Below are 10,920 nucleotides of genomic sequence, written 5' to 3' on the forward strand. Positions count from 1 at the left end.
GAATAGTATTATTTTCCTGTTGCAGATAATAGAAAATTGCAGTGCCTTGGAATGTAGATTTCCTTGCAGAAAATTTGAATTTTCATTAATAGGATAATGTTTGAAACAGAGTTGTCAGACTTACAGTTGGTTTCTAATGGAGGCGGATGTGTTAGCTATATCTTTATCTCACATCTACTGCTAATCAGTGTCTAAACCTTGGTTATTACCTGATTTTGTATCTCTTATTCCTCTTAAAATGTCATTCTTTCTATCTTGGAGAAGGATATTAAGATTCAGATTATAATATAAAGCATGTTTGAAATTGATCATTAGCAAGTCTTAAAGCATAGAATGGATTTTTTTCAAGGAAAAAGCCTTCAGACATTTGCAAGTAAAAATTGTGAAAGTGGGTTCAGTTCCATTCCTTTGTTGTATATTCTGTGTATCATCAAGATGTGTACTGCAGAACATTGTATATAGATTGATTACTAAAATCTAAAGTGTTATCCATATTGGCTTGTCTCCTCAGCAACCAGGTAAACTAGCTTTATATGAAACCTTTTGTATAAAAGCTTATAAAATTGAGCTGTCTTGAACAGCATGGTGTTTTAGCATAGGCAACAAAGTTACAGATTAGCTGATCCCTAATCTTGACAGCTTTCTGTCTCATCAGCCTAAGTGTTTTTCTCTGTTTCAGCAATTTATATAAAAAGCTATTTCTTTTACATATCACTTATTTCCTCTGCTTAAAAGCCTGAAAATGACTGTAAGTAGTGTAAAATAACTTTGCTGTTTAATTGTTGCCTGCACAGATGTATCTCTCAAAGATGCGTAGCCACGCAGCTTCTTGTTCAAAGTACCAGAATTATATAATGGAAGGTGTAAAAGCTGTAACTAAAGAACCACTTCACAACACCAGGTAACTGGCTCTTCTCTGGACATACTGTTTTCTGATATCCCAAACCAGGCTGTAAACATGTAATCATTATGAAACCTCTAAATTGATGCTTGTTCTGAGAACAGTCCTTTTATCTTTTTTTTTTAAAAAGGTTAACTGTATTACAGTGTATCATACAAACTGTCGAATATTGGAGTAATAGTAGAGTTTACCTCTTCACTCAGTTTGGGTGTTAATTCTTTTAATCCTCTCATATTGTTAAACTAAGCCTTAATCCTCCAACAGAATGTGCACAGGCAAGCTATTCTACTGTCTGGTGTTGTCTGTGCATGATTTAGTTCAAAATCAGGATACTTAATAAAAACAGGGGAGGGTGTTAAATAATAGTTCTGGCTTTCTGTCTTTTGATCTTAGTAACTTAAAATGAAGGGAAGTTGGAATTGATTTCAGTGATCTGTATTATAGCATATTGGGTGTTTAATTGTGCCCTGTTTCTTTTAGTTTCTTTAAAGCAAACTGATAAATGACATAACATTTGTAAGAGGACTAGTTTTGTATAAATATCAATGATATTAAGAGTTTTTTAACGTTTCAGGAATTTAGGAATTAAAATAGTTGATTCTTAAAATTGCATTATTGCTTGCCTTAATTACATAGAAGTAATTTTTATTCTAAGTAGCTGATCCAATAAGTAGTTATTGTTCCTAAAATGTTAAATAGTCTCTTTTTTCTTCCCTCACCTAGGAACTTTCCAAATCGCTTTACCTTTCCTTGCCCATACTGCAGTGAGAAAAACTTTGATCAAGAAGGGCTAGTTGAACACTGCAAAACTCTGCATAGCATGGATGCAAAACAAGTGGTAACAATAAGTCTTGATTCAAGAATTGCAATGAAGTCTAGTCTTAAATCTCTTTGAAATAATGAGTTAGAGACTTACTGCTTGAGGTTAAGTATTTATAATTGCTTCTGTTAAAGTCAAGTGTGGGTTTGCTATTCACACGTTTAAGATGTACTTGATTTTTGGAGACATTCTCCAGAGGTAACTAGTGTCTAATCCTCCTGCATGTAGTTCACATTATCCTTTCATATTTGAAAAATGGCAGGTATTTGAAGGGAGTTGTGCACAATAATTAACACAACTTAAAAGATATTCTCAGATGTTTATGTTATGTTTAAGATCTCTCTATGCGATTCTCAGCAAGAAGATACCATTATAAACTCATATGAAAAATACTTGGAAAAAATTGTATGTCCCTCTATTAATCTTCATCTGCTATGCTCCACCATATACAAGAGGAATTACAGATTTTGTAATTCGCTTTGAATCTTTCAGTTTTCTTGAAAGTGCTTTTTTTAAATTCAAAATTATTAATTTAGAAAAAAAATCTTTCACTTTGAGAGAAGTAGTTGTGCAAAAGGGTTCAAAAAAACTTTTCTATTATTGAGAAATGAAGGATGAAATTTTTCAAAGCAAACAGGTGTACTTGGTAATTCTAATTTTCAATATGTAGGGAAAAGACTTGCTAAACCGTTCCAGTTCAGAGGTCTAAAAATCAAGTGAAAATGATTGTTACCTGATTTTTTTTAATTAAAAGTCCTAGTAAAGTAATCTAAAATCACTTTGCATTTAGAGTAGTGATTGTCACGGATCTGACTTTAATCTTCCATATTACAAAATCACAGAATGAGTAAGGTTGGAAGGGACCTCTGTGGATCATCTAGTCCAACCTCCCTGCTCAAGCAGGGTCACCTAGAACATGGTAGACAGGGTTGCATCCAGGCGGGCCTTGAAGATCTCCAGAGGAGGCTCTACAACCTGTCTGGGCAACCTGTCCCAGTGCTCCGTCACTCTCACAGTGAAGAAATTCCCCCTCACGTTCAGGCGGAACTTCCTGTGGTTCAGTTTTTGCTCATTGCCTCTCGTCACATGGGACGGCTGAACAGAGTTTAGCCCCATCCCCTTGACGCTCTCCCTCAGGTACTTATATTTGATAAGATCCCCCTTCAGTCTGCTCTTCCCCAGGCTGAAGAGGCCCAGCTCTTGCAGCCGTTCCTCGTAGGGCAGATGCTCCAGCCCTGTGATCATGTTTGTAGCCCTGCACTGGAGACTCTCCAGTAGCTCCCTGTCTCTCCTGTACTAGGGAGCCCAGAACTGGACACAAGCCTTGAGATGAGGCCTCCCCAGGGCTGAACAGAGCTGCAGGATCTATGTCTGTTCGTCTATTGTTTCTGTCCTGTCCTTTCCAGTGTAAACATATAAGCACTTAACTGTTCACACTTAATTAGCGTTCTTGTTTTTTCTTGAAGGTCTGCCCGATTTGTGCCTCAATGCCATGGGGAGATCCAAATTACAGGAGTGCTAACTTCATGGAGCACCTTCAAAGGCGACATCGCTTTTCRTATGATACTTTTGTGGTATGTGTTTCATTATCTTTGGAATACAGGTTGACTCTTAAAAATCGTGCTATTGTGCAATCTGATCCATGCAGATATCTTCTTAGTTTATCCGTTGTTTTAGAGAAACTGGATTATTAGCAAATCAGAGGATGAGGCAGCTATTTTCTGAATTTACTTGGTGTTATATTAATTAATATGGCTGTTGCAGTAAGAGTTTCTATACCCTTTGTTTATAGGATTATGATGCTGATGAAGATGATATGATGGCACAGGTTTTGATCCGTTCTTTGCGTGATAAATGAACCAACTAGAAGATTAACTGTAAAACCAAGCTTCCATAAGGGGGGAAATGCCCAGCTTCCTTGCATTTCTCCCTTTACATCCCAAGATGAACTCAGGCATCCAGAAATATGGAAGACTCTTTAATATCCATCTCTCGGTTTCAAATCCTGGTTTGGTCTTTCTGTATCATTTGGTCTCTTGTTAGCATGTTGTATGCTGTTTAACCATGTCAGCCTAATTTTCTTACAAGCTTCACACAAAGCTTAGTGATAGGTCGACACGAAAGAGACATCTGTTTTTTTTTCTATGCTTCTTTTTCTGCAGTTGTGTTCATTTGACTCTCTTTAAAAGCAAAAACATTCCAGAAGGAATGGCCTGAGCTAGTAGGTAAATAACTCTCCCCAATCTCATTCACATTTCTTAAATGATAGTGTCAGAGGTATATTCACAGCTCTGTGTTCATTCAGTAAGAGCTCTAGGTGTTAACTGTAATTGTCAGATCGGTTCCCATTTAAAGTGGCCTATGATAACTGTGACTTCATAATATTTACCAGTGTTTGAATTCTTATAGTCAGCCTCTCAACTATATGGAAAACATATCTTCAGTATAAGTCTTCAAACTACAAACTTACTTAGCAAATCTGTGCAACTGTATACGAGACTAGTTCAAAATACTTAAGTTCTGTGCCTATTATTTTCTTCCATACTCTGATAAAAATAGCTTCTAACCTAAAAAATAGACTTTTATTAGTCTTGGTTTAAAAAAAAGATGCATTTGAAGTAATATATCAAATACTAATTCTTTGCTGGCTTTATGATTAATGACTTTTGCATTAGTTTTCTAGCATTTTAATTTTAAACTGTATGTTGACAGAGGAATTTAGAAGTTTTTTTAAAAAATACTTCTGCTTCCTACTAAAACTAAATACATGAATGAATTTCAGTTTTTCCATCCCTCAGGGCAAGCTAGTTTAAAAAAAAAATAAAAGAAAATACTTATAATCCATAGTGCTTGCACAGTACTAACTTTCTGCCTTTCAGATTTTAGCAAGTATTTTTGAATTCCTGAACTTCATTTGGATGTCCCTGAAGTAATTGAAGCTGTACTCTAGATTGTTTTCCATATAATGTATGTATAATATACAGGTATAGCTTTCAAACAAAAATTAAATAGAAACCAGAAAGCAGGATGACTGTTCCAATACATGGTAAATGGATACATTCCATTACACACTTTTGTTATAGAGCTTCCTTCCTTTTCTTAGTTTAGCACTTTGTTAATTAAATGATCAAGATGCTGAGATCTAGCCAGCTGAGGCACCTAATGAGAATGTGTAAATCAGCATAGTATTGAGATGGCCAGTCCAATTTACCGTGGCATGCTTAATTAGAGTAGTGAACGTGCACAAACTTGATACTAATCAATTTGGCCAACAAACTTAACTTTGCACTCTGCAGATGGTAGCATAGCCTTATCCTAAAACGGTTATGTAATATAATCCAGCTCAAACCTCTTGATTAAATTTTGTGTCCAGCGAGACCGCTAATGTATTTTATTTGAATTTGTTTTTAGTACGTTTTCACAGACTTGGTACGGACCAGTGTAGACTCATGCTTAAGTATACGTTTGTGACTGGAAGCTCAGTCCTAGGGGGGGGAAAAAGAAATTTCATAGTACTGTGGAGAAAGTACTGTATTTTGGATTCGGTTATTTTTAATGCTTGATCTGCAAAGAGATTACAATGTGTTAGTGGCTGGGTGGAGACTTCTACGTTCTGGCTAGAAGCAAGTTTTGTGATGCTGATTGACCTGAATCTAGATTTCTGCTACTATTCTAAGTGCACTTCCATGAAATTCTGATAAAATATTTCAGGAGCAGTTAGAAGCTTTCGAGCAATTACTTTGTCATGTTTGACTTTTGAGGACAAGTTATAAATAAAATTCATATAATTTATAAAATGCTATCTTCACATGAACTTTTGTCATTTCTTTCTCGTGGCCCGTACATTTCATTACAACACCACCATAAAATCAGTTCTTCCTGGCTGTGTAATGCCATATGGAGCACATTAGAAACTGAGTAATGTGGAGACTACAGCTTTTTCTGGTACGTATTTTGTCCTGATTTATTGTTAACTGAATCTTCAGTCTTTCAAATAAGTGGACCAGGCAGATTATGAGAAACAGTTCAGACCAAACAGCACAGTTCTAACCAAGCTAGTATTATACATAAGTCAGAGAAATAAACCCACAGATTTTCTTGGGTAATTTAAGAAGGTTTTATTGTCCTGTAGTTTTTTAATCAATCTTTATAACCCTCAGCTTTAACTTTCCATCAATTTTGTAGAGTAGTTATATCTATATATAATCCTCAGTCTGAGTAGGTGAAAATTAGAGTGGCTTATAGCAGCGATTGTTCAGAAATCTAGTTGTTCGTGCTGAATGATCATGCCCTAACTGTTGGTCCCCATGCATTTGTTGACTTTGGAAGTCAAATCTCAGTTGCATTGATTTATTATCTGGGAATCATTTCATATGTTGTATGGACAAAATATTGGGAGCAAGTAATGAGTTGGCAGGAAAATGCATAAAAAATCTACTTTAATTTTGATTAAATTAGTGTATGAATAAGAAGTAATGTCTTGGCACCTGCTAGGCTGATAACAGATGAATTTACAGCATGAATGAGCATCTATACAACCATTTAGAGATAAACTGAGCAGTAGATTTCTATTTATAATTCCAGCTACTGAAGAGCTTTGTGTGTCTGTGCTGACTTCGTCAAATTAACAAATATAAACCTGTTTACGCAGATGGTCAGATGTCTTAACTGATACTTGCTGGTTGATTTTTTTTTAACATATTTGACCTGTGTATAACCTTGGTTCATCTAGTTTATGTACAAAAATTCTGGACTAAAAAAGGCTTACTACACAACAAGTTAGTTTGGGCTTCTAAATCCAGTATAGTGTTACTCACAGGAGTGAAGTACTTTGCCAGAGTGCTTTCACCTCGTTGTCAGCAGCTGATCTTGTAGGCATAGAAAATCTCAAATGCCCATTGTTGGTGATAATTTAATCGGGCTGTCTTGCAACTGTGAAATTCCCAGTGTCTAGCACCGGGAGACAGCATTAGGAGGACAATTAGCGCTGAGGCAGAGGGACAGAAGGGGAAGAGACAAGAAGGCAGTTGAGCTTCTATTTTTTGGAATGAATCTGGCTCCAGTCAAAGGCTGACCTTAATAGGTCTGATAAATTGATGTCAGCATTCATTGCCTAACACAATTGGCATCACTGTATCTGGAATTACAGCAGTAAATCCCCCTGATCTCCTTATGCTGGGGGATGCGATCTTTTAAAGGACCTTGTCTGTAATAAAGCATTGGCAGTATATTCTGGCTTCTAAGGTCACCTGATTAACAAAGTCACAACAAGCTTGTTTGGGTGAGGCCTTTGGCCGGATATACTGGATGGTCACTGGTGAGACCAGCATAAGAAGGTCTGACTTCTTGTGGTCAGGATTTGTACTAATGTTGACAGAATCTTTTAGCATCACTTTATTAGCCACACTCCCAGCAAAACTTAAAGTCTTCAGATGCTTTCAGCCATTGTTTTCAAAGCACTTTGCTTTGAAAAGCTTTTCAAATCTTTTGCAAAGATTTGCAGCAAAAGATTTAAGAGGAAATGGATTGAAAAAGAGCAACCATATACATCAATGTCCCTTTTCAGAGGGAGAAGTTATGTCCTCTGACTCTAATAATATCACTAATGTTTGCTACCACTCTTACATCAGTAATACCAAGAATATATGGAATAGCAAATGAGGGTTATGTCTGCAGTCCTTGCCCATGCTTTAAATATAATAAAAATGACAATGGGACGTTTGTCTGAGGGTTGGGGGGAGTGTTTGTTTTTGAACTCAGAGCTTCCATCACTTCCATTGATCTGACCTCAATTCTTCAAAAGCAACTATTTTTTTTTAATGAGTCAACCTCATTATTTTCCAGGTGATGCATATGGGGGAAGTTGAAACCACTATGAAAACATTTTCTTCCCCACTCTCTCCCCAAAGCTCCAGAAGATACTAACAGCTAAGTGAAAATACAGTGGAAAGTGAAAATACGTATTGCTGCTACAAGACTTGGTCTTTTTGTCTAGTCCTTCTCACATCTGTTTTGTTCTTATCTAGTGTTCAGATACTGGTCTTTAAAGAAAATTGCACTGGAGCTTCTGGGAGGTGTTTTAGTATTCCTGATGCAATGTAGTTCTCTTCCATAATCAAGGTGTAAGGAGAATAAAAATGAGACTGTTGTGAAGCAGTATGACAGCAGCAGTATGACAGATGCCTGCGGTTAAAAACACAGGACACTACCTTGTACCCTGATTTTTAGGATGGTGTCAATTTTTATCTTTAAAGCTGGAAAAGGCTCATACTCTCTGCTGTTAGGTGGTTTAACATGGGTAGTTTAGGAATGGTCATGTCTGGAGACTTAGCCGTATGCATTTAACTAATTTCACGTTTAGTGAATTGTTGTTAAACTCCTTTGGTTGCGTTCTTGTCTAAAGCGGGGTGGTGCCAAAGCAGCTATAATGGTCGTTAGACGGTAGAGGGAGTTCTTGCTTTTAGAAAGTATGCTGTGACTGGTTACAGCCAATACGAACTGGGGATCTTTCACATCCTGTCCTGTGTGCTTTTCCACTGTAATTTGTCATCAGTTATGTGTGCGGAGCGGGAGGCTGTAGTATAATTCATAGACCTAGTCCAGTACTACTGTAACAGGGAAGTATCAGTGCATAACTCGCTGTCGATTCATGCATCTTAATTAAAAAGAGACCACTAGTGGATGTAGATTGCCTTGCTAGGGTATTCATTTCCTTTTTTTGTAACTAAAAGTTCCATTTGCACTTTTGTGTTCTGTCACTGTAGGAGCTTTGCTCTCTAGCAGGAATCTTGAAATGTTTTATATAGCTGTGGGACCCAAGTAGGTAAAAATAAGAAACTTGCAATAGATTTTTCTGCTCTGGGGGTGGTTAATGTATGCTTTTGAGCTCTTTAAGCCAATCCATGTGGGTTTCAAACTGGAGCTATGCCACAATCTGGTAGCAGGGCTGCTCTGACCACCCTTGACGCTCGGCTGCCTCCACAGCCCTGTACTGCAGCGAATGGGTGGGATGTCTGAGAAACCACTGCCACTTCCAGCCCATGAATCATTTCAGAGCTTCCCCTCCCCTCTGTTCTCCCTGCTCTCTGTCCTGTAGCTTTCTGGCTCAGAGGCACGAACAGGTCGCTCTCCTCCCTTGAGCTAGATTTTTCCTTTAGCAAATGCATTTTTTTTCCATGCGCACTAGCTGCGGTTGGAACTGATCTTATTAACATTTCAGAAAGAACAGAAGAGGTGTCTTCGCCTCTTTAAAGAAAACCACTTAGTTGGGTACCTTGTGCAACTGCCCCCAATGCATAACCACATCCGCAGCAGGTGTAATGAGCACATGGAGGGCGTCTGCAAGCAGCCAAGAGAGCGACCTGGAGCAGCAAGTTGGTGCCGCTTGGTGCACTGTGGGATGAGGCGCTGCGGGACTCCTGCACACCTGTGGGAAGCAGAGCGGATCTGGCCTGCACCCCACCAACGCCTTCAGATGCAAGTTTCCCCTGAAGTCAGCTGACTTCAAGGAAGGTGATCCAGGGAGGTTACGCAGATAAGCATGCCGTGCCTGACAACTACAGATTCCTCCTATGAGGAAAATTCCCAACTGAAAGCTGAGAGCAACTCCGCAACCCAGGAGGAACAGGAACAGCTCTAGAGAATGTGTTTGCAGAGGAAGAGTTTGCAAACACATCTCTTTGCACAATTGTGTGTTACTGGCAATAACAGCAGCTTTCTGAGCTGTTCCCACCCGGAGGAAAGACTTTATTGTCAGTTGAAATCCCTGAACTGCAGTCCTGCCAGTGGAAAGCTTTGCTTGCCACTTCTGCATTTCGCATGGATTGTGGCTAAACAGTAATGTGTGGTTACCAAGGGGCTCGAGACGAGCTCCAGCGAGGGGAGTGATGTGTGAGTCATGAGTGTCCTGGCATCACAGGCCCTTCCTTGGGTGGCAGGAGGCTGGGAGTTGGATGCGAGCAGCGAGGCGTTCCCAGCAGGTCCCGCTTCTCCTCCCTCCCTCGGCTGCTCGCCGCCAGCAGCTGTCTTGGAACTGGGGCTCGCTCCAGCCTTTCACAGCAGGTGCCTGGACCCGTGCCCTGAGCTCTTCCAGCGGGGGGAAAATCCAAACGTGAGAGGGAGGAACAGGATGAGCTGGAAGCTTGGGGAGGGACAGCTAAGGCTCTGGTCACTGCTTTCCCAGGACCTACTCGCTGAGGCTTGGGTGCCTTCCCCTGTACAACAGTACCGTGAAGGCAGAAAGCTGAGAGCGTGTTTCTCCCTCAGGCTGGTTTACACCCATGCACTGCCTAACCCGCTGGGGAAGGAGTCAAGGGAAGGCAGGTGGGGGCAGGAGGGAAGAAGTCTAAGACCAGTTTGCAGGGGGAGGATGTGTTGCCCAAAACCTGCTTGGCCCATGTGCAGGGGACAAGCAGGTCTGGGCACTTATTCCTGACCTCTGCCTGGGTTGGGGGAATTACTCCTGGCTGAGACCCAAGTAGGGCTAAGCTGACTCCTGCCAACAAGGGCAGGGCTGAGTTGAGCCCTACTCCTCTGCAAATAATGATTCCTCTCATCACCAAGCAGTAATAACCTGCGGCGAAGTGTGTTTCTCCCTTCCAGGCTGCATCCCCGCAGGGCTTTTGGAGCAATGGGGCAAGGCAGAGGCTTGCCCAGTCTGCACCGCAGCCTCCTTCTCCCGTCCAGTGGTGGGATGGTGACAAGGGCAGCTGGGAGTGAATGGGCTCTGGGGTCACCCTAGCTCCTTCCTGCTTTTCTCCTGTCCCTCCCAGGCTGGGGTCTTGCTCCAGCCCCCGATGCTGCTGAGGGTCTCACCAACTCAGGCACAGCAGCTAAGGGTCTGGTTGCCATGCCCTGCTTACAGCTGGCATCATCTGGTCCCCGAGGGCAACCTAAGCTGCACACGACTGGTTGAGGGTAGGTTGTACAGAAAATTACTCCGGGCAGAAGAATTACGTGATCTTCGTATGTGCAGCAGCAGCTTGCGGAGAGTCACCTAGGAGGAGACACCCTGCAGCTGGCAGAGGCTAACCCAACCCAGCGTCGAGCGCCACGTTTCCCCGGGATCACTTCCCACCGCGGGGCGGGGAACACGGCCCCTTCGCCGACGGCCTCTCGCCCCGGGTTCGGGGCCCCGCGGAGGTGCTGAGCCGGGCTCGCCACAGCCGCCCGGCCCGGCCCGGCCCGGCCCGGCCTCACC

The 10,920-nt window shown here is 41.1% G+C and overlaps 1 protein-coding gene across 1 annotated transcript in view; it reads left to right on the plus strand.

Annotated features, from left to right (window-relative positions):
- RNF114 (ring finger protein 114) overlaps positions 1-5,529 on the plus strand; it is a 6,593-nt gene extending 1,064 nt beyond the window's left edge. The window contains exons 3-6 of the mRNA XM_085314253.1: positions 795-901; positions 1,625-1,739; positions 3,188-3,295; positions 3,514-5,529. Coding sequence (XP_085170379.1) covers positions 795-901; positions 1,625-1,739; positions 3,188-3,295; positions 3,514-3,579 — 396 coding nt within the window. The 3' untranslated portion in view covers positions 3,580-5,529. The remainder of the gene's footprint in view (positions 1-794; positions 902-1,624; positions 1,740-3,187; positions 3,296-3,513) is intronic.
- The last annotated feature ends 5,391 nt before the right edge of the window (positions 5,530-10,920 follow it).

The sequence above is a fragment of the Rhea americana genome, unplaced genomic scaffold, assembly GCF_003343005.1.
Source record: "Rhea americana isolate MKP2758 unplaced genomic scaffold, rheAme1 scaffold_4, whole genome shotgun sequence".
In the NCBI taxonomy this organism is placed as follows: Eukaryota; Metazoa; Chordata; class Aves; order Rheiformes; family Rheidae; genus Rhea; species Rhea americana.